This window comes from Heterocephalus glaber, unplaced genomic scaffold (genome assembly GCF_053883595.1).
Source record: "Heterocephalus glaber isolate CG9 unplaced genomic scaffold, H.glaber_assembly_v1.0 deba00001442, whole genome shotgun sequence".
NCBI classification, from domain to species: domain Eukaryota; kingdom Metazoa; phylum Chordata; class Mammalia; order Rodentia; family Bathyergidae; genus Heterocephalus; species Heterocephalus glaber.
Window position 1 is genome coordinate 53882795 of NW_028258296.1, and position 21839 is coordinate 53904633.

General features: G+C 48.6%; 1 protein-coding gene and 1 pseudogene across 1 annotated transcript; one reads left to right on the forward strand and one right to left on the reverse strand.

Moving 5' to 3' along the window:
- Positions 1-308: 308 nt before the first annotated feature.
- Positions 309-12122, reverse strand: LOC101722334 (cell cycle control protein 50B-like; annotated as a pseudogene).
- On the forward strand, positions 11927-20699 carry LOC110351036 (CXADR-like membrane protein). The gene is made up of 5 exons (XM_021265975.2): positions 11927-12465; positions 13925-14221; positions 15426-15564; positions 15738-15837; positions 20518-20699. The coding sequence occupies exons 1-5, from the start codon at positions 12309-12311 to the stop codon at positions 20554-20556; spliced, it is 732 nt and encodes a 243-aa protein (XP_021121634.2). The 5' UTR covers positions 11927-12308; the 3' UTR covers positions 20557-20699.
- The last annotated feature ends 1140 nt before the right edge of the window (positions 20700-21839 follow it).

Consider the following 21839-nt stretch of genomic DNA (forward strand, 5'->3'; position numbering starts at 1 on the left):
AGTAAAACACACAGAAAAGCAACATTACCATCATGTTCGATACTTATTAATACCAAAAATTTTTAAATATCAACCACATTTATCAAATTCAAATACTAGTGAGGGTCATCTAATTTGTCCGCATGTTGATACTGCTATAAGTTCAAATTCTGCTTTAGGAAGTTAATGATGAAAGACTGAGTTCACTTTGAGCCTTATTCTGAAAGATTTTCTTATTGCCTTATAAATCTGCTATTAACAAATGCGGAAAACAGCTGGTAGTGTTTGTACCTTTAAGATTGCAGTTCAAAAGAACTAGGCAAACATGGTAATAAACCAAAGACAAGCATAACCTTTATTTTCTTTTAGAACTGCAGAAAATAAGGTCTGGAGCAGTATTCATTAATTTAATCAGAATACCTTAGGACTGAGGGTCTTATTTGAAATTTTATAGCAACAATTTTTAAAAATACTAGCAAACTATATGCTGCTCTCAAATTACATGATAGAAAATACAGTAAGTACTCTTATCCAACTTAAATCACTCCTAGAAGATCCCAATGAGACAGACCTAAATGACATGCATGTTGTCCATCCACCAATAATTTTCAAAGAATTACAAATGAGTCTAATAAAATCAGTGCAAACTATTCAATACAATTTAAGACTAGACCAGGAAAACATAAAACATTCTTCAAGACCTTGCAGTGCCATGGAGTGGGAATAAACAGTAGTAAACACAAAAAGCTATAACAGATAGGAGGCATTAGAGAATTTTGATGAATTATCAAAGAACTCTTCGTTTTTAGCAAGTAAACTGGTAAAATGGTAACAACTAAGGGTTTTGCTTTTAAGTTCTTTGGCCTTAAAAGGGTTTTTGTATAAAAATATTCTATTACTCTACTTTATACATACTGATTGATTTTAGTCAATCAATAAAATGAATTGATTGGTTTTAACGTTACCTCAAAGGTTGAAATAATCCTAAAATTCTAGTTTACACATAAGATTATATTCCTCACGATTACTACATGAATCATGTAATAAACATGTTTCATTTGAGACCATAAATATAAACCCCTTTTATTTCAGGTCTAAGAGATAAGGCATGAATGAAGCCCTTCCTCTTGAACATTAAAAAAAAAAAAGGAAAAAGAAACCAGACGACAAAAGAGGACTGAGGATTGTCAGGAGACAGAGGTATGACCGTAGGGGATGCCATCCCAAGATTCCTCCTAACTCTGGCTTTAGAGTTAAAACATCCCATGGGCTGGGGATTTAGCTCAGTGGTTTCGCCGCCTGCTGCGCAAGGACCCGAGTTCGATCCCCAGTACCAAAAAAAAGAAAAAAGTTAAAACATCCCCCCTGAGCCAAGCAAACTGGTCTTTTTGAGTTTCTACACAGCATCTGGAAAAGTCTGTTTTACACCCAAACACTGCATGAGCTAACACAAACCCTGGTGCAAATCCGTTCGTCAACAAGTTTTCTAGGATAGCATCTTTCCCCATTCACTCCACAGAGAGAGCTTCCTATGTTTAAGGCAGAGCCAGACCAAGTCTGACGCAGTATGCTGACACTGCCCATAGGAACAAACGACTAGCTGACAAAGCGCACTTGGGTTGAACTCAGATTACTGCTTCAGGCCAAGAGTGCAACCCCCAAATTTGAGGGAATACAGGAAACTCCAGAGGATCTTGTTAAACACGACCTGGAGTGATTCATGCCAGCCTTGGTATGTCAGAAACCTGGGGGTTGGTGCCTCCTAGCATATTCTCCCCACCTGTTTTTGCAGCGCAACTGTGAGCTGCATTCTCTGTTCCAAACCTGCACTGGACCCTGCAACCCCCCCCCCCCCCCCCGCAGACCAGCGCTGCTGCCTGACATTAAATAAGAGCATCATCACCAGGCCTCTCAATCACGTGTCCCATTACGGTCGAATAGGAGTCTCTAGGGTCCCTTGAACCCTGGAATTCTACATTCTTTAAAAACCTGACATGTCAAGTGTTAAGTCATGAAGCAGGTGGAGAATTTGCGAGGTCTCTCTCTGCTCCAAAAGGCCCGGCCCAGCCGGAGAGTCCGGCAGCCCCGCGACGAAGAGAACTCCTTTCTCCGGGCCCCTTATCCACAACAGTAGGCAAAGTGAGGCGAGCTTGACACTGGGTGAGGGGCGATGCGGGACGCCCTAGTAGCTCTCAAGACCCCGGGCAGGAAGCCGGAAGGGTCCGGAAGGGTCCGGGGGAGCTGGCCTCACTTCTCGTCGTTGTAGTTGTCCTGGTCCTGGTAGCGAATGTAGACGGCCAGCATGACGAAGCCCACGACGATGCAGAGGGAGCCCACGACCAGGTAGGCGATGCCGCCAGGAAGGGATTCTTGCTGCCCATCCACGAGATGCTGCTGAACAAGTGCAGCTTGTGGCCGCCGAAGGTGCGCACCGGGTAGTTGTAGGCGATGTCCACGCGGTAGGCGCCGCTGGGAAGCCCGGCCGAGTAGCTGCTCCGGCGGATGCGCACATACAGCTTTCGGAAGGTGGGCAGCGCCGCCGTGCGCATCCACACCACGAAGTCCTGGTTGACGAAGCCAGTGTTGTTGGGGTCGAGGCTCGGCTCGTAGATCGGCCGGGGCCAGTTGGGGGCGGCGCGGGACGCTGGAAGGCGGGCGCCAGGCTGCCGTGGATGAGCGGCGGGTTGCGGAACTTGACGTGGTAGTCGGTCCACCAGGCGGCGGCGGCGGCGCGGTCCAGCGGCACCTCCACGTAGGGCGCCGGGCTGGCGCTGTGCCGCGGCGTGAAGGTGTCACTGAAGAGGCTGTTGGCGACGGACGGGCGGGCCGCGGGCGAAGCGGTAGGGGGCGCACTCGTTGGCGGGTGGCGCAGCGCCTCCAGGAGCCCGCTGAGCTGCGCGTCGTCGCGGGACTTGCTATAGCGCCAGTTGTTCTGGTAGAAGCCGGTCAGCTCGTAGTAGAGGTGCACGGGCCCCGGGAAGCGCTCGGCCAGCGTGAAGGGCCAAGCGCACAAGCAGCGGGGCGGCGGCGCCCGGCCCTGGCCCTCGGCGGCGTACACGGCGCAGCTGCCCGCCGCGTCGCCTAGGCCAGTGTAGTGGTGCTCCAGCTCCCGGATGGCGTTGGAGGAGTAACACAACCCCAGGCCCAGCCCCAGGAAGGCCAGGCCCGCGCAGAAGAAGGGCGGCAGCGCGATGCCGGCCGGCCCACAGCAGAGGCTGCCAGAAGGGGAGGCGCTGCTGCTGCTGCTGCTGCTGCTGCTGCGTGAACGCGGTGTTGTCAGGCTGGTGCGCGCTCCGCGCTGCGGCGCTCCAGGTCTTTGCGGTCCCTGGCCGGCGCTCCTACCACCGGCCGCTTCCGCCGCCCGCCGCAGTATTTCACAGAATAATCGGATTCACCATCTGGGTGCCAAGGTGGCTACATTTCTTTAACTTTTAAAGTGCTGCTTGGTCCCTCCTCCAATTCCACACACTCTCCTAGTCTGTTACTCTCAAGTCTATTATTTTGTTACTGTCTTCATCTGTCGTTGAGTTGTCTAACCCTGGGGTTCATGGCTAACTGGGGCAGAGTTCCTCTCTTGAGCTAATCAGAAAGCCCCTCTCCCTGCTTGCCATGACTGATCACATTAGAAAGACCTGGAGCCTGGGATGCCTGTGTGTCGCAAACCGAGCCGCTCGCGTGCTGGCTGTGGGGGGAGGGGCTGAGATGAGGAGGTGTAGGGAGGGAGGGGCATGCAAGTTTGGCATCCGATTTATGGGTCCTTTCTAAGCGCACTGCGGGGGGTTCTGCCTGATGCCTCCCCACACATGCAGACGGTGAACTTCTGACAGGCAGAATGTTGGTCGCTTCATTTCTGTCCTGCTTTTTCTCAAGCACCCAGCACTAGGTGCTCCTAGCCACTAACACATGTCAAAATTCTAGAGAAATATCAATATTGAGGAAGAGTTGATATTAAAATGTACATATTAAGGTAACTCAAAAATTAAGGTGACTCAAATGTCTACCAATAATGGATCAATAAGACAAACTTTGATACACGTAAGCAAGTACTGTGTACTCATTAATGCCAGGCTGGCATTGATTAAGCATATGAGAAGATTTCTACGGCATAACATTCAGTGAGAGGGTCGTTTCAGGAGACCTGTGGAAGGAATGGCCACTGTGTATTAGCATCATGTGGGTGCATTTTATCCCAGGCTGTACACAGGTTGAAGAGGATGCAGACTGAGCCTCCTCCCCTGTCAGCCAACCATAGGTCAGAGATGGGGGGGGGGTTCTTTGTGTCCAAGGGTGAATCATATTGGTGTTAGTGATATGATTTCAAGGCTTTAATTTTAGTGTTGTTTCTTGATCATAGATATTGCAATAATAAACATTTTCCTGATTATAGCTCTTAACCCCTGGTTAACTAATTCCTTGGGCTATAGTCCTGGGGGATGATGGCTGAATGAAAGGTATTCATTCCAAATCTCTGTTGCTCTAGCTTGAAGTTGGCCAAGTTCTTTCATTTTTTAAAACTTTAAGCCATATTGCCAGTTTAGAAATTGAAAACTGCATCATGAAGCACTTTTTTGCCGAGAAAATGTTTATATTGAGTAAATGAAGGAACACTTGAGAAGTTATTATTTTGGTGCTGGGGACTGAACCCAGAGCCTAGGGCATGTGCACCCTGTACCATGAGTGCAGATACATTCCCAGCACCTGCCCAGTTTTCTGTCAAACCTTTAGGGGTGTAGTTGGGTTACTTGTCCTTTGGCGCCCCCTTTTGGGAGAGTAACTCATTGGCCCATGTGGCCCCTCCCAAGGGAGCTGCAAATTCTGAGATGGGGCCAGGTAGAAGAGGCAGGCCAGAAAAAATCCTGTGCTGGGGTGAGCTGGGGGAGGGGATTCAACAGTCACTAGAGAGCCCAGGTGGCATCTGTGTCTGCCCCCCCAAAATCATCCTACAGTCTGGTCCCCCTCAGAGCAGTCCTTTCTCCTTGCACTGGGTGTTTTCCTGAAGGACCAAGCTGGTGGCCACTTCTCTTTCACTTCCCACCCATCACCCCTCATTCAAAACCCTCCCTCCCCTTCTTTCCATGCACAGGATGAGGCTGCAGCTCTGGTCTGGTGCACAGGGCCCTTTGGCTTCGTTTCCACAGGGCTTTGGAGTCCTGAGTGCTCTAACTGCTCGTGGTGCTCCCTGTGCACCCTTGAGCAGGCCATGCTCTTTCTGCCCTCCAGGCCTCCAGGCCTTTGCCCAGGTGGTTTTCTCTGCCTGGGCACCTCATTGGGTTCCTCATTGCAGCCCCAAACTGCTCACGTCCTGACTGAGCCATCTCCTCCAGAGGAAGTCTTCCCCAGTGTGCACGCTGTGTGTTTGCACTGCTCAGTGGGGGCCTGACACACTGCAGCACTCGGGAAATAGCTGGTGAATGAGGAAAGGAATGCGCTCCTGACTGTGGAGTTTGGAGGTTCTCTCACTGGGGTGGGGGACACCGGAGAAAGATGCGTGTGAGTGTGTGCCTGACCCTACCCGAGCCCTGAAGCTGGGAGGATGAGCTAGCACTGAGGCGGGGATGGATAATGAGCCCTTGTGATTCTTAGATGCTTCATCCCCGAAACTGGCTGCATTCATCTTAGTGATGAGTGTGTGATATCATCAGGAAGGCAGGAGACTGGAGAGTCCTCTGGCTGTCCTAACTGGAGCCACCGGGATCGGCGGGACACAGCTGCCTCCTCCCTGAGTGTGGCAGTCTTTGGGGCCACGAGCAGGCTGGACTGTGAGCTCTCAGCAGCCCTGCCAGAAGCAACAGGTCATTGCCCCTTCAAGGGCATCCCAGCGGGAGCATCCCAAGTGGGCTGAGGCAAAACTGTGGCCCCCGAGGGGTTTAGGACCCTAACTGAAAAGCAAGATCTGGGACTTTCTCCCAAAGACATGGGTTTGAGTTCAACTCTACGTGAATCGGGTGTGTGGTCTTGGGAAATCCCTTAAGCTCTCTGGACTTTATTCCCCCCCAGGAAAACAGGGGAAATGATGCCTCCCTTTTAAGGCCATGCTGAGGATTAAATGGGATTGTGTGTCGGATGCGCTTCTCCAGGACGGGTGGAAGCAGCAGCTGCTGTGGTTCAGGCCTGCACATGGTCCCAGGGAAGCTGCACTCTGCCAAGAGAGGGCTTCTGTCCAACTCTGTAGGAAGACAGGAGCAGGAGGCCCCAGCATCAGAAGACCAGATGGGGGCTACCTAGCGGCTGGGGGAGGCTGCGGGATCGTGAGGCTCCTCCTCGGCCTCAGCTCCTAAAGAGGCTCAGCCAGTGAGGTAGCGGTGAGGTGAAGAGGGAATCCCCCGTCCTGTCTGTACAGTGAACTGAGAAGGAAAACAGCACCACAAGTGCAGGCCATTTCTTTGGTAATGTGATTGTTTTCATGTCCCAGTAGGTTATTGTTGAGCGGGATCCTGGCTTTTCTATGTTAAATGACATAAACACTCTCCTGCTTTAGAAAGGAGTGCGTTTCTCCTCACACTTGACCACAGCTAACTCCTAACTCAGGGTGGGCTAGAGGGGAGGAGGACACAGCTCCTGTGCCCAAGAGGCCCTCAGTCCCAGTGAAGGGACACGGCTGTGTCCTGAATGCTGCAGGACAGCATCTTGCAGAGCAGTGACTTTGAGTCCCCTCTGCAAGGGGACGGATGGCATTGAGGGACAGCACCCAGACAAGGTGCAGGAACCTGGGTAGAATGGGAGGGCAGAGGGCTCTGGGAGAAAGCATCCACCCGGCTGAGGACTGGCTCGGATGAGGGGTTGCTATCTACTCAGATTCTCTGCTGGCCCCGACTGCTCACCCCTGCATCCCCAGCTCTGCTTCCTGTCCTGCCTGACACGCGGTGGAGGAGTCCCTCTTCAACACCATCCACTGCTACCACCAGTATGCAGCCCGGGAAGGGGACGTGGGGACCCTGTTCCTGGAGGAGCTGAAGGCCCTGCTCATGGACAGTGTGCCCCGCTGCGTGGATACCCTGGTGTGTGGGGTCTGGGGTCCCGGTGTGGGAGAGCAGGGGGCCGGGGCACTTGCACAGGGCTGCTTATGGGCTGGGAAGTGAGTGTTGGATGTGAGTGGCGAGGGTGTTGAGAGGGAACTGACTTCTGTGAGACTCTCCAGCCTGGGCGGGGAGGGGGCAGGATCTGCCCGGCTTGCTTTCCTCTCTTTGCCTCCGCCCGGGGCCGTCGAATCTCCCGCCTTGTCCCAGTCCAGCTCAGCCCTGAAACTCTCCCGCCACCCACCTGTTTATCCCGCTGCCCTTCCTGCCTACCGAACGCAGGTTCTGCCCTTGCCTGTGCTCAGAGCCCATTCAGTCTGACTCTTCCTCAAACCCCAGGCACCTTTCTGAGCCCCCGAGATGCAGCCCTGTCTCCTGCCCGTGTCAGGGCCCCTGGGGGTCCAGTTTTGGCTGTGGGGGCTGCTGTAGGCTGGCCAAAGGTAAGAAGTAGCTCCCCTTCTGCGCCCCTTCTGTCCCCAGAGTCTCTCGGGCCTGGAGCCACGGTCTCCTCCCCACCGGCGCAGCCCAGGATCCACAGGCCCCCGGGATGGCAAGGCCTCGGGAGTGTCTGTGGGCGCTGCCTTCTGCCCTCTGTCCCACGCCCCCGGTCCCCGGATTGTCATCTCCAGAGAATATCAGGTCCAGCACCTGACTCAAGGCCAGTCTTTCCCAGAGGGGCGTTCTTTTGGCAACTTCCCAGCTCTGCCACTTGACTTTGGGGAAAAGCAGAGGGTCAGTGTGGCCTGGTGTTACTGTAGGTAGCTCTGAGGGCTCGGAGGGGAGCCGGGGCTGGAGGTTACTGTGGTTTGTCCTGCTCCTGGGAAACCCTTTCCCCACCAGGGCCAGTCCAAGAGCTTGGCCTGTACTGCCCAGGCCCTGTACCCATGGGGCTCACAGTCCCGCCAAGGTCGGGCCCTTAGGGACAGACACCTGGACACAGGCAGGAAGCCTTGTGAAGGTGGCCCCAGCTGAGGGAAGCTGGGCAGAGGCCACTCAAGGTGAGACCCTTCCAGCTTCTCTAGTCAGTCAGCGCCGTGGGAGCAGCAGAAGGTGGTGTGGGTGAGGGGAGCAGCTCTGAAGCTCCTGCAGGGATGAGGAGCTGCCCTCCTGGTCCCCAGATGCTTCCAGATGCAGCGACTCCCTCCCAAGGTGCCGCTCTTGGGGCTGAGCATATCTCCCTTTCTTTTTGTTTTATGTGAAGGTGTTTTTAGGAAGAGTGAGCACATCCAACAATGGCTTGTCCCTAATGTATTGTTGAGGATCTACAGTGTTTTTGACTGGCTTAGCTGTCTATAATAAGCATAATTTCTCTTAATTGGGGCTGTAAAAGGATTAAAAATCTAATTAATTTTTTTTTAAACATTGTTGGCTAAAAAATTTAAAACTTTTGTTGAACTCAAATAACTATTGTCTTTAGTTATACTTTTCTACTGGGTGTTTAAGACCAAGTTACAGTGAGACCTATATTAAATAAAATCAACCTCTTGCTCTCTAACAAGATCAATTCAGTCTCCGCAGGCACTGTCTTGGAACGGTGCATAGAGCCTCTTAGCTCCTCTGTCAGTGTCAGCCATCAGGCTATGTCACGGCCTTGCTTGACCATGTTGCCTTCTGCGAAAGCATGGGAGATTTTTTTCCTCCAGGTGACATTCCTTTGGCACACTTTTTGTTGGCTCTTTACTGTTTTGGTGTTCAGCAACCTCCCTGCTCAGGAGGTGGGGTGACTCACCAAAGATGCAGGATCTTGGAAAAGATTCCCTCATGACCTGGATCTTTTTGCTATTGTTGTTGACCTTGGAGGGCCAGGGCCAAAATATTGGCTGCTTTCTTAGCCCAGATACCTCTTCAGTTTTGGTCTCTAAACTTTGGTTGTTGAATACCCAGAAGAGAGGATCAATAACATTAGCATTGTAAGAGGAGTAGTGAACTCAACTATTATAATTTTACCTGGATACTAAGTGTTTTGGAATAAAAATAGAGTTAAACTGCTATTATTGCCAATTATGGTTGCTCTTGTGGTTGGATCTCTAAGTAGCTATCTTTTTATATGATGTCACCTAAGGAAAATAAATGAGCCTACAAGTGTGCTTATTACCATAGATGGCTGGAGCATAAGAGAAAGGCGAATACCTGAATCAAAAGGTTATTACCATAAACAATATGTTGAAAGACCCATACAATTAGAGGGCATGAATACATTTTGAACACCAGAAAAGGAGCAGTAATAAATATCACAGTTACATAAAACCTTATGTTCTTCAATGTAGTTTGGTACCAAAACCATCTTTCTAATAACACTCTCTTGTTTATGCCACAGAAATTAAGCTTTTAAAGATGACCAATGCAGACATATCACAATAACATATTCAGAACTTAACCAGTGTAAACATTTTATAACAACATATTTAGCACTTAAACGTCAATGATAACCAATGTAATCAATTTATAACAACATATTGAGACAATATTTGTTGTGGTGTGTCTCCCATAAGATTATGAAAATTACTAGGGGGTACCTTTAGTGAATTAAGACCAGAATAATTATTTTCTGGGTGGCCACTTCTTCATTCACCAAAGGGAGTACCCACAGTCTCTATTTACTTTGACAAACAAATAATAAGAATATATATATCTTCTTATTTTACAACTGCTTATTGCAATTTGATTATTGAGTGTAGGCGACAGTACACATTACTTTTATAAAATAAATCTCGGTGGCACTTTGATCAATTAGCAACCTGGGAAGGAGGGCATGCCTTTAATTTAATAACATTTATCTGTAAGCCAATTTAATAATAGGTGAATATCTTTTAAGAGAAAAAAAATTTTGAGCTCAACTGTACAAACGGACAGACAACAGACAAACATATAAGACAATTTATAAAATTAGAGTGCACTCAAATATATTTGGCCAAATCAAATTATAATATCCCTTTTATGATTGTTATTGTATATAATTGTATATGACTGTAATTGTATATAAGACTGGCCAAAAACTTTTGTAGTCAATTAACAGAGATCTCTTGAGATTAGAATCAGAAGGAATGCAAGTGCTTTTATACCTACAAAATGTAAAAAGAACGTTTTCAAGTTGTGCCCCCCCTTTTTAAGTCTATATTTATTCTTCCTCTGGGGACATCATCTCAATCCTGGACCCTGCTGTGGATTTGTTGGTCGTCGCTGGTAAGGTGGGTTGCTCAGGTGCAGCTGGCTCGTGGCTCTTAGCCCGGGTGCTATTCCTGGTCTCTGAGATGGTGGCAGTTCCACCAGTGTGACCCACAGTCTCACATTCCGGGAGAGCAGCCACAAGGTTTTCTCATTATCTGTTAGGACACAAGCAAAATCTCTCCCCCAAGTTATTAAAGCAGGAGCAATTTTTTGACGAGGCCTTTTGTAATCTCAAAAGCAAGTGTAATAATTTAGGTTCTAAGGTAGAGCAGACCATAGCTCCTTCCAGTCTTTGAGTCAACCAAACTGCATAGGAGGAATCACTTAAAATATTAAGAGGTTGGGGAGGGAAGTTTTCAATTACAAATACAGTGGCTAGCAATTCTGACCTCTGAGCAGAGTGGGCTTAGGCCCAAGTGGGGAGCATTCAGGGGAGAGATGATCACCCCTTCGCCAGGCCTCACAGAGAACAGTACCTACACGTTCCCATGCTATTAAGTTAGTGGTCCCTTCCGGGGAAAAGATGGGATGTACATTTGTATGTCTTTTAACAAATCTATCGCAGCATCCTTAGGTACTGGATACCTAGCCTGCTTTAACAGTGACTTAAATAATTTGGCAAAGTTACACTGCTCTGATGACAGAGATTGACCCATAGTTGTAACTCAGCAAAGATAAAAAATTACCCACCTTGGGCCAGGGATTTAGCTCAGTGGTTTCGCCGCCTGCTGCGCAAGAGCAAGGACCCAAGTTCGATCCCTGGTACCAAAAAAAAAAAAAATTACCCCCACCTGGACACTCTTACCACCAGTGTCCCTCGTCAGAGTCTGGAAATTGTTCTAGGAGATCTGTGTGCTGTCTCTCTTACTCCGAGTTTGTCTCACAGGCAAGTTCATCCCTGGATCCGATTCATATCCACGTTGGGCGCCAAATGTAGGGAACAGGGAAAGGGGACGTTAGTAGAACCTCTGCAGTGAGTCCTCGTCTCCTACGAGCCAGGGCAGCAGAAGGCGAATTACAGGAAAGGTAGGAAAATGAGACTGAGAAGAAGCTGAGCTTTGGGTCTCATCAGTGCTGCTCTGGGCGGCAAAGACTAAAGCCCCCAGTTTACCGCACCTTTTATTCAGTACATGGGGAGAAACAAATGTAACAAATGACTTGCAGGGAGTTCAGTACATCCAGGTAAACAAGATGGTAACAGTGCAAGAACAAGGAGGAACTGAGTAGATGTTTGTTCCTCCCAGGATATTTTCAGCTCCGAGGATGTTTCTTGTCCTGGAGAATCACAGCATCACTGGATCATTGAGGTCTCAGTTGAGACCGGAGGCCAAAATAGAATTATGGCTTGGAATTCCATAGCTGGGCTGTAGGCGGGAGAACTAGGCTAACCAAATGATTTTACCCTAAAATTATGTAGCATTGCTCCCGACAGACAGGAGCCAGCGTGAGTCAGCAGGAGCTGTGTCTGTCCTCTGTGGATGCAGTCAGTGACCTCCCACCATTCTTGTTGTCTTCTGCACCTCAGAGCCACTCTCTAGGTGCAGTGCACACTGCAGGGGTGGGGACTGGACACGGGGTGAACAGGAGGAGGGGGTCCTGGGGAGCTGCTTTAGAAGCTGCCTCCTACAGTCAGGCACTAACCTGGGCCCAGTGGTGTGCTTGGTGGTTTGGATCCACAAGGTCGTTCCCTTCACACTGCCATTTCAAGGCAGGAAACCCCTGAAGGCCAGCCAGGGTCAGTGCGACATCCAGGCCCCACTGCAAAGATCCGGCTCAGGTCCAGAATGGCTTCCATGGCTCTGCTGGGGCCTTGTGAAAATCAAGGAATACATTGGGGGGACTGATGGAAAAGAAAAGCCCTCAGTTTCTTTCATTGCCTCTCGCTGAGGAAATACTCATGTTCCCCCTTTCAATGTCATAGGTGTCTGGAGTTATTCTGCCCAGGGCTCGGGAGATCATGGCGCTGGGATTCAAGATTCTGCAGAACCTATTCTTGTAAAGGGGATCCGAGGAGCCTCTGTCTGGCTCCAGGTGACCCGGTGGCCAGGAAAAGATCTAGGAGCCATGGTGGAGGACATCATCTGGGTCTTTTTCTCTGGGTCAGAGCACACATGGATGGTGACAGTCTAAAATGGGACCTTGTTCATGCTACATGACAAGTACAAAGGAAGGGTCCAAACGCCCAGTGTGACATCCCTGGAGATTAGGAACCTGAGCCCACAGCACAGTGGGCGGTACATGGCACAGGGTTGGTTAATGACAGGAGAAGACCTTCACCAAGTTTTCGACCTCAAGGTCTATGGTTAGTGACACCTCCTCACCCTAACCCCATGGCCTCCTCCTTATTTTGAGCCTAGGAGCCTCCTAGATGAAAATTTGCAGGATTCTATTTAGATCCCAGCCACCAGTATGTTATTTCTCTCCTAAAAATGGGGTGTGTTTAACACAAAAAGCAAAACCGAGATTTTTACGAGACTATCCCTTCAGTCCTTTGGGGGAGCAAATTGGAAATTTGGCAATATTTACAATAACATTAATTGTTCTTTATATGTCTAAATTTACTTAATTTCTATATCCATGTTCTGCTGATGCTGTAGTAAATTAACACGCATTATTGGCTCCAACACCACAAATGCATTACCTCGCTGTGCTGCAGCAGCACCAGACGTGATTCTCCCTGGGCTGAGATCCCAGTGTCAGCAGGGCTGTGCTCCCTTCTGCAGGCTCCAGAGGGAAACTGTCCACTCCCTCCCCTGTCCACTGCTTCATGGTGACCAGCAGTCCTCGGCTTGGTCCCCTTCCTCTACCTGCACCAGCCTGCCTGGGCTGAGTCCTCCTCACACTGTGTCCGTCAGAGCTGCTCGTTTCCATCCCTCTTCCACTTGTAAGGACCCTAGTGCTGAGGCTGGGCCCACCCACCTAGACAATCTGCAGGGATCTCTTATCTCAAGGTCAGCTCTCCACCGTGTCACCTACCATACTCCCAGGCTCTGAGGACCAGGATGTGGGTGGCAGGGGCCAGTTTCCCGCCACATGAGGAATACGTGTGTACCTGGTCCTCCCGTCCTCGCTCCTCCCATGCAGCACCAGCCCGAGGCCAGGCTTGCTCCCACTGGACTCCACACTGCAGCTCTCCAGGCCCTGAGGGCTGTGGGAGAGGCTTACGCTGACTCCTGCGCTCCTTAGGAAAGCCACTTCTCCAGCTTCGTTTCCTGGGCCTCCTCTGTGTACAGGGCAGCACCTGTTAGCAAGAGAGGCCTCCACAGCCACAAGTCCCATGTGTCTCCCGGGGCTGCTGGTGAATCTGACTCTTGTCTTCCTGCCTGGACCACAGATTCAGGGCGCGATCTAACCATACTCAGAGCTGTGACCCCAGCCACGACCCCTGCTTCCCACAGATGTCTCTGCCTTTGAGAGATGGAGCTCTGCTGTGTCCTCGCAGAGACCAAGACAAGCGCTGCTGGGCCAGACCTTTTCCCCTTCCAGAAAAGACCCCAATTTGTGGAACATAATGGTTCCTGGAAGGGGGATCTAACCATCCTTTCCTCATGGACAAATTTTAAGATTTGCTTAATGTAGGGAAATCACATAAGGCTTAAGGCAGTGGCTACTGTCTCTTGCTCAACAGTTAGCTTGAGGCAAACGTGCTTTATTTGTCAAGTGCTCCTTCCCTTCCTCATTGGGCACTTGCATGGGCTGCAGTGAGACAATTGGAGAGAATGTGTGACATGTGAGGCTCTTCTTTGTCCTCCCTTTCTCAGAGCCAGTGTCCCCTCCACAGATCCTGGCCAAGTCGCTGTCCGTCACAGCAGAATGGTGCAATGTCACCCTGGAGTGCAGACCCACAGGGGCCACAGAGGACCTGAATGTGACCTGGGAGAGCAAGGGCCTCCCCAGGGAGCTGGAGCAGAGAGGGACACCAGGACCGGCCCCCATCCCCTGGACCCGGGCTGTGAGCTTGCCCCTGAGCCAGGCCAATGGCAGCCTCAGCTGTGTGGTCAGCAACCCCGAGGACCAGAACAGAGCCACCTCAGACCTCGGTGACATCTGTCCACGAGGTGAGTGCCCCCTGCTGGAGGGGAGGGCTTCCTGAAGCTCAGGGAGCACTGCAGTCTGGGGTTCCAGGTTTTCTTCCCTGCTGGGTTCATTTGCACCCCCACCTGCACATGGTCCCCCTTGTAGGAGTCTGGAGTTGCATCCAACTCATGCCTGCCTGTAAATGTCCCTCACATCCCTGCCCTTCCCCACTGCTGCAGGCAGCAGTGCCTCTTCCTCCCCATCTGTCACGCACTGTGGGCACAGAGTGGGCTTTGGAAAAGCAGGTCACACTGTGGCGTACGCCGGGCTCATCTCTGGATCTGACCTCCAGTTCCTCCCTGTGGGACGCAGGGCTCACACTTGTCTGCCCACGGTGGGCACTCACGGGCACATGTCACAGAGCTGCTGCTGCAACCTCTGACTGCACTGCCCCTGAGAGCCTTTAAAGCTTCGCCTCTCCTCAGTTGTCCAGGCCACTCAGTATCGGTCAGGTTGTGCACTTGAATCCTCCCCAAACTGCAGTGCCTTTAGGGCAGGGACACAGTTTGATTCTCTCTTTGCTCCTTTGGCCAAGCACAGTAGGTGTTTACAGTTTACAGTAGATGTTTCATTGAATAAGTGGATGATCTGGGAGCTGTGTGCAGTCTTCTCCTCTGTGCCCTTCCTCCAGTATCGGTGCAGGCATCCCTCGAGGCAGTGCCAGCTATAATCCCTGTTACACCCTCCACCCACCTCCCGCCTAGGAGGCTCAGGCTCGGTTCCAGTCAGCATGACGCCTCTCCCTCTGGATTCAGCTCTTACCCCCCTGTGATCCTGGTCACCTGCAGCGCCTCCTGCCCATCCATCCCCTGCAGGACTTCTCACTCCCCCCTGATATCTGTGACCCTCCCACTCTTCCCTATAACCTTCTTCAGCAAGTTTACCCCATGACCTTCTTCAACCTGGGCTGCAGTGAGGTCCCTCAGTCTGGCTGCTGCTATTTTCTGCCTTCTCTCGTAGCCCCCAAGTTTCTCAGGGGCACTGACCCTACCTTGTTCATTTCAGTGTCCCAGCACCATGCAGGAGCTGGGGAACTGGTTGAATGATGGCTCTGCATGCTCCCTCCTTTCAGTCTCTGAATCAGGCCTTCTGACTTCTCCGCCTTTCTTTTCTCTCACCCTGCCTGGTATCTTGAGTTCTCTCCTGCCTTAACCATTCTTCACTCTCTTGATGTGTGGCAAACAGGTGGATCTGGACAGTCCACCGCTGGCCTCACGGGAGGCTTACTAGGGGGCTTCGTGGCTGTAATTTTGCTCCTTGGAGCTGGACTGTATCTTTGGAAGCTTCATGAGAAGAGGAAGAAGATGGTGCTGGAACAATGCAGGTTAGATTTCCCTTCTGGGCTGTGAGATCTCCCCTCTCTCCCGTTGGCTCCTTTTGTTGCCAGGAAGTGGGTCCTGCAGGGCGGACGGCGGCTGTAACCATGATGGCCTCGGGTTCATGGTGGGGGGAGCATTACTCGTTTCCCTGGCACAAAATCAATCTCCATTCTGTCAGTGACTCCGGTGCAGGATTGCAGCAGGACCAACGGGTCTGCACTGATGACGTATTGTATGCGGGTATTATGACACAGAACCCTCATGAAGAAAGTGACAAGGTGAGAGGTGGGAGTGGTGGCCAGCCTGGCTACTCACAGGTCGCCCACTGCCCAGCCCCGGGCTTCCACCACTCAGGCCCCTGCTGTTTCTGTCCCCACTGTTCCTACCTTTCCGTTATATCAACAGCAGGAACTAAGCACATTTCTAATTGACTAGTGTAGTGCTGGGTGCTTTGGGAGAATTCGTAAACAGTCATGTGAATGGACACTGATGGTAAGCAGGTCCCTCTGGGGCCACCGTACCCACTCCCAGCTTCCCCAGAGCCCTCTGTCTTGTGTTCCCAGCATATTGGTGAACAACATCCAGAAGCAAGGGGGCCAGTCACTAGTGTCTACAGTAAGCTTGTTCTCCCAGGCCAGCCCACGAAGATGATTTAATTGGGGGAAACAGGAGAACCAAACACTCCTCGGACACCCTGCCCTCTGAGCCTGACACCTGTGGTCGCCTACTTCCTCTGGGATTGGTTCAGCTCCAGGTGCCCTTGGTCTTATTAGCCTGACCTGGTGGCCATTCCTCCCTGAGCACAGCTGCTCCTGTGACTTCTCCAACAGCTCCCCACTGTTCCTGCACACTCAGGATCCTCAGACCTGCGAGCCAGGGTTCTTCTGGTCACTGACATAGCTCCAAGCACTCCTCTCCAGAAGTGCTCCCAGGAGAACCTGCCTGACAAACTCTGCAGGGGAAACCCCTCCTCACTGCTTTGTCACAAGTCTGTCATTGAGAACGGGGGCCAGGCATGGGAACTACAAAGGGATGTTGACTGCACCCCAGAGGAGTTAGGATGGGGTCTGGATTGCATGTTGCTGGGACCCCAACGTGGGTGGGAGCCCCAGCTTCCTCCTTCCTCTTGCAGGCTTTTTTTTCATCAATTTTATTCGTACATTTTAGGTATACAATATGCTGACATTCATTATTAGGAATTTGCACCTTTACATGATGCATCTTGGTTCTTATTTTTTTCCCTCTTCCTCTGCCCTCCCTTCAACCCCTCCACCCCTCCCTATTTACAGAGACTTTGTTTCCATTTTTTCCTTTTCTCATATTTATTCCTTTCCCTTCTTCCCTTTCCCCTGCCTCTCCCACTTCCCCTTCCCCTTTGGACCTTTTCTTCCTATTTCACATTATCTGTTATACATTTTGATCCTTATTTACACTTTCAGTTTCTCACACTGGAGAAACTATTTGGTATTTACATGTGTGTCCTATTTCACTTAAGAGTATCGCCTCAATGTGCATACATTTAGCTATAAATGTCTCTAGTTTCTCATTCTTTATGGCTGCATAGTACTCCATTTTATTTTTTAAAACCCCAAATTTTCTTTATGTCGTCTCCAGTTAATGGGCAATTGGGCTGTTTCCAAGTTTTATTTATTACAAACTGTGCCACTATGAGCATAGATCCAAATATGTCACTATGGTATGATGCTTTTAATTCTTTTGGAAAGATACCCAGCAGGGGAATAGTTGGGTCAAATGACACTTCCAATCCTAGTACTTTGAGGTATCTCCATACTGATTTCCTCGGTGGTTGTACCAGTCTACACTCCCACTAACAGTGGAGAAGGGCTCCTTTTCCCCCACAGCAGAATCAGAATTTGTTACTGGTTTATTCCTTGATAGCAGCCATTCTTTCTGGGGTGAGGTGGAATCTCAGTGTTGTTTTCATCTGCATCTCTCTAATGACCAGTGATGTTGAACATTTTTTTCATATGTTTCTTTGCTATTTCTACTTCTTTGTCTGAGAAATGTTGATTCATCTCAGATGCCCAGATTTGGATTAGGTCTTTAAATTTGGGAGGTCTGATTTTTTTAAGTTCTTTATATATTCTAAATGGTAGAGCAGTTGGTAAATTTTTTTTCTGAAGAACAGCTGGTAAAATTGTTTTCCCGCATTGTGGGTTGTCTCTTCACGCTGTTGGTGGTTTCTCTTGCTGTACAGAAGCTTTTGGAAAAGATTAGATCCCACTCACTGATTTTTTGTGCTAGTTCACATGTGATTGAGTTTTTGTTCATGAAATCTTTTCCTATGCCAATGCCTTCAAGAGTTCTACCTAACCTCTCGTCCAGCTGGTTTAGTGTTTCTGTTTTCATATTTAGATCTGCAATCCATTTCAATTTTAATTTAGTGTATGGTGAGAGATATAGGTCTAGTTTAATCTTTGGCAAATTGAAACCCAGTTTATCCAGCACTATTTATTAAAGAGGCTATGTTTCCTCCAGTGAGGGTGTTTGGCTCCTTTGTCAAAGATGAGGTGGCTGAGCGTGTCTGGAGTTGTTTCTGCATCTCCTAATCTGTTCCATTGATCCTTGGGTCTGTTTCTTTGCCAGTACTATGCTGTTTTTTTTAATCACAGTAGCTTTGTGGTATAGTTTCAAGTTGGGGACTGTGATACCCTCTAACTTGTCTTTATTGCCTAGAATTGTTTCTGCTATTCTATGTTTCTTCTTGTTCCAAATGAATTTTTGGATTGTTTCCTCAAGGTCTTGCAGGCTTTTTATAGGCTGCATGTGTTTGGGGAGTTTCTATTGTCCTGGCCCCTTCTCTCCCTTCCCTGTCCCTCCATGTCTTGTTCCTGTTCTCATTTGTAGAAGATCTATCTCTCCCTTTCCTATTATCTATCTTTTATTTTGTTCTTTCTTTATATTTTGGGTTTCTCATATAAGAAACACCATGTGATATTTAACCTTGTGTTTCTGATTTATTTCACTTGGGAAGCACAGATCTGCATTGTGCAGATGGTGGGATATAATCCAGAGGTTTAATGCCTTAAGAGTTCTCCAGAGTGTGTGTGGTAAAGACATGATTTGGGTCCTCAGTGGATCACAATTTCACTTATTTTGACTCTGTCTCTCTTTCATCTGTGTCATCCAACCTGTCATTATGACCATTGGTTTTTCCTCCTTTTGGCTACTTTTCTTTCATTCTTTCATGGTTAATTTTATGTGTCAACCTGACTGGCCTATGGAATGCCAAAGTCACTGTTAACGCTTTACTTCTGGGTGGATCTGCTTTCAGAAGAACTTGGCGTTTTAATTACTAGACTCAGTAAAGTAGGTTGCTCTTGCCAGTATGGGCAAGCATCATCCAATCTCCTGAGTCTGAATTGACCAAAAAATAGAATGGGGGCTAACTGATCTTCTCTGTTTAAGTTTGGGTGGCTCTCTTATCCTCATTCAGACACTGGCACTTTTTGTTCCTAAGCCTTTGGACTCAGCCTGGACACACACCAGGACTCCCCTTATTCTCAGCCCTTTATATCTGCACTGGAACTACAGTGGCTTTCCCAACCCCTAGCAGGCACACAGCAGATCTTTGGCCATCTCAGCCTCTAGAAGGCCTTGAGCTAATTCCCATGATAAAAGGGCTTTCCAGATGTATACATATCCACTACTCATTCTGTCCCTCTAGACAGCCTGAATTATGCTTCCTATTTTCCACTCCAGCTATACCTTTTTTTTTTTTTTTACATTTCTACCAGGATGTAACAAGATTTCTTCCTATCCATTTCACATCTTGTTATTATCCATTTTATTAACTATATCCATCCTAATACACATAAGTAGTATCAGATTGTGATTTTGACTTATATTTCTTTAATGGCTGATATGTTGGACATTTACTCATGTCCGTATTGGCCATGTGTATACCTTCTTGGGAGAAATCCCCCTGTCTTGAGTTCTCAGTCATGCATTGGCCCCACCAGTGCCCTGAAAGTGTTCTTTTCCAGGTCACCACAGAACTCCACATGATTAAGTCCCACGGGCAGCTCAAAGTCCTCATCTTCCTGGACACCTCAGAACACTGTCCTCACTACCCACCCTTCTTTTCCTCGCACTCAGTGGCTGCCCCTTGGCTTCTTTTCTTGATTTCTCTTCCTCCTCTAAATTGTGGAATATCCCAGGGTTCAGACCACCTAGACCACCTGTCTTCACTATCTACATGTTCTCATTCTAGGGTTCTGCCCATGCTCTAATCCTTGGACCCTGTGACTTTCCCTTACATAGCAAACTGGACTTTGCAGATGATTCAGTGTTAAATGCCTGGAAATGGAGAGATTATCAGGATTATCTGAGTGCACCCAAACTAACAACTTGGTGTTATGGCTAGTGTTTAGATGTTCCCCAAAGCCTCATGCTTTTTTCGAGGTAGTTGAATATGGGATGTGTGATGCTGGGGTAAAGGGCGTGTGATTGCTAAACTACTATATGTGAGTGACTGGTTTGGCACCGCCCTAATCCCAGTAGTTGGAATAAGATAAAAGGTGCAGAGAGACATTCATAAAGGCCCTCTTGTTGCCTTTGCTACCTTGTGCCTGCCATGCTCTTTCTCCTGTGGGATGTCTGTTTTCCATCCTTGTCTGGGAGCCAGCTGACTATGGACTGAAACCTCTGAACTGTGAGCCAAATAAATGTCTTCCCCTTTAACTTTGGGTGTCTGGTATTTTGTCTGAGCAATGAGAGAAAAGTAATTAACACACCTGGGTACTTCAAAAGTGGAAGATGAAAAGGCAGAAAAGTGAGCAAGAAAGATAGGATGTGAAAGGGACTTCATTCACCATTAACTGGCCATGAAGATGGAAGAAGGCAAGCATGGGTCAAGGAAATGTGGTGTTCTTACACAAAAGACCTTCAATTTACAGCCTGCAGGAAAATAACCTGAGTTTCTTTTTTTTTTGCAGGGGGTACCGGGGATCAAACTCGGGACCTTGCACTTGTGAGGCAGGTGGCGGAACCACTGACTTAAATCCCCAGCCCTGAACCTGAGTTTCTAATGGCAAACAACAGAATTACAGAAACCTGAATGAACAAAAAATGCATTGTCCCTTAGAGTCTATTGGAAGGAATGTAACCTTAATTTTATTCCAGAGATGCATTAGACTTGTAGTCTCTAGAACTACAAGATGGTAAGTTAGTGTTGTGTTAAGGCACTGAGTGTATTGTGGTCTGGCATGGCAGGAATAGACAGTAACGCTAATATCATATCATCTTGTGGTTCCAAGTACTTCGGGTACTATGGAGGTCCCAGGCTAGGCGTCTCCAATGGACTCCACATTGTACAAATCCATCTCCTTACATGGCATCTCTACTTGACTGATGGCATCTGCAGATTGGCATGTCTCAATTTAATATCTCTAGTCATGCTTCCCATACAGCTTTCCTGTCCAATAAATGTCACCTCTCTCCTCACATTTGTTTCAATGACAAAACTGCGAATTCTACCATGTCCTCAGTCAGTCCATGAGGCACGTCGCTGACCAGTGTGACCGGCGTCCCTCAGCTGGACACTGGCAGTGGCCTCACAGTCTCCTTGCTTCTCTTTTTAACTCCTTAAAGTAGCATCCACAATGACCCCTTCACAGCGGGACTTGCGTCATGTCACTTCCTTCAGTGGACAATTCTGGAAAAACACAAATCATTAAGGCTGATTTACATGTGTGTATAAATGTCCAAAATGGACGCAGAAAATACTGTCAAATGTATGTATTTTCCCTTTAAGAGCTTAAAGACTAAATCCTATTGTCAGGGGATTCTTCAAAATCTTAAAGAAGAGAATATTTTTGTTATCGCAAATATATTTAAAAACTTGGCAGAAAATAGGTTTCACTTATGATTTGGAAAACTGGACAAAATAATCTAGAATATATAAAGAATTTAAAAAATCAACCCCCCCCATATTTAAAGACTCAAGCCATAGATGGCCATCTGAGGTAAATACACAATTCTCAGATGAAGAAGTAGAAACAGCAAATAAATACATGAACATCATTCGTCATTTGAGAGAGGCAAATTAAAACAATGCTGAGATTGCATATCACTCCAGAAAGAATGGCTGTTATCAAGAAATCAACCAACAAGTAATGCTGGCAGGGGTGTGGGGAGAAAGGAACCTTTCTCTACTGTGGGTGGGAGTGTAGACTGGAGCAACCACTGTGGACATCAGTGTGGAGATACCTCAGAAAGCTAGGATTAAAGGTCCCATTTGACCCAGGTATCCCTCTTC

Bases quoted from the DNA above. Each gene is read 5' to 3' on its own strand.
- LOC110351036 (XM_021265975.2), top strand. From the start codon at position 12,309: ATGCTACATGACAAGTACAAAGGAAGGGTCCAAACGCCCAGTGTGACA. The intron at 12,466-13,924 runs GTTAGTGACACC...TCCCTTTCTCAG, and splicing joins TTTCGACCTCAAGGTCTATG to AGCCAGTGTCCCCTCCACAG. The intron at 15,838-20,517 runs GTGAGAGGTGGG...TTTTTTTTGCAG, and splicing joins CTCATGAAGAAAGTGACAAG to GGGGTACCGGGGATCAAACT.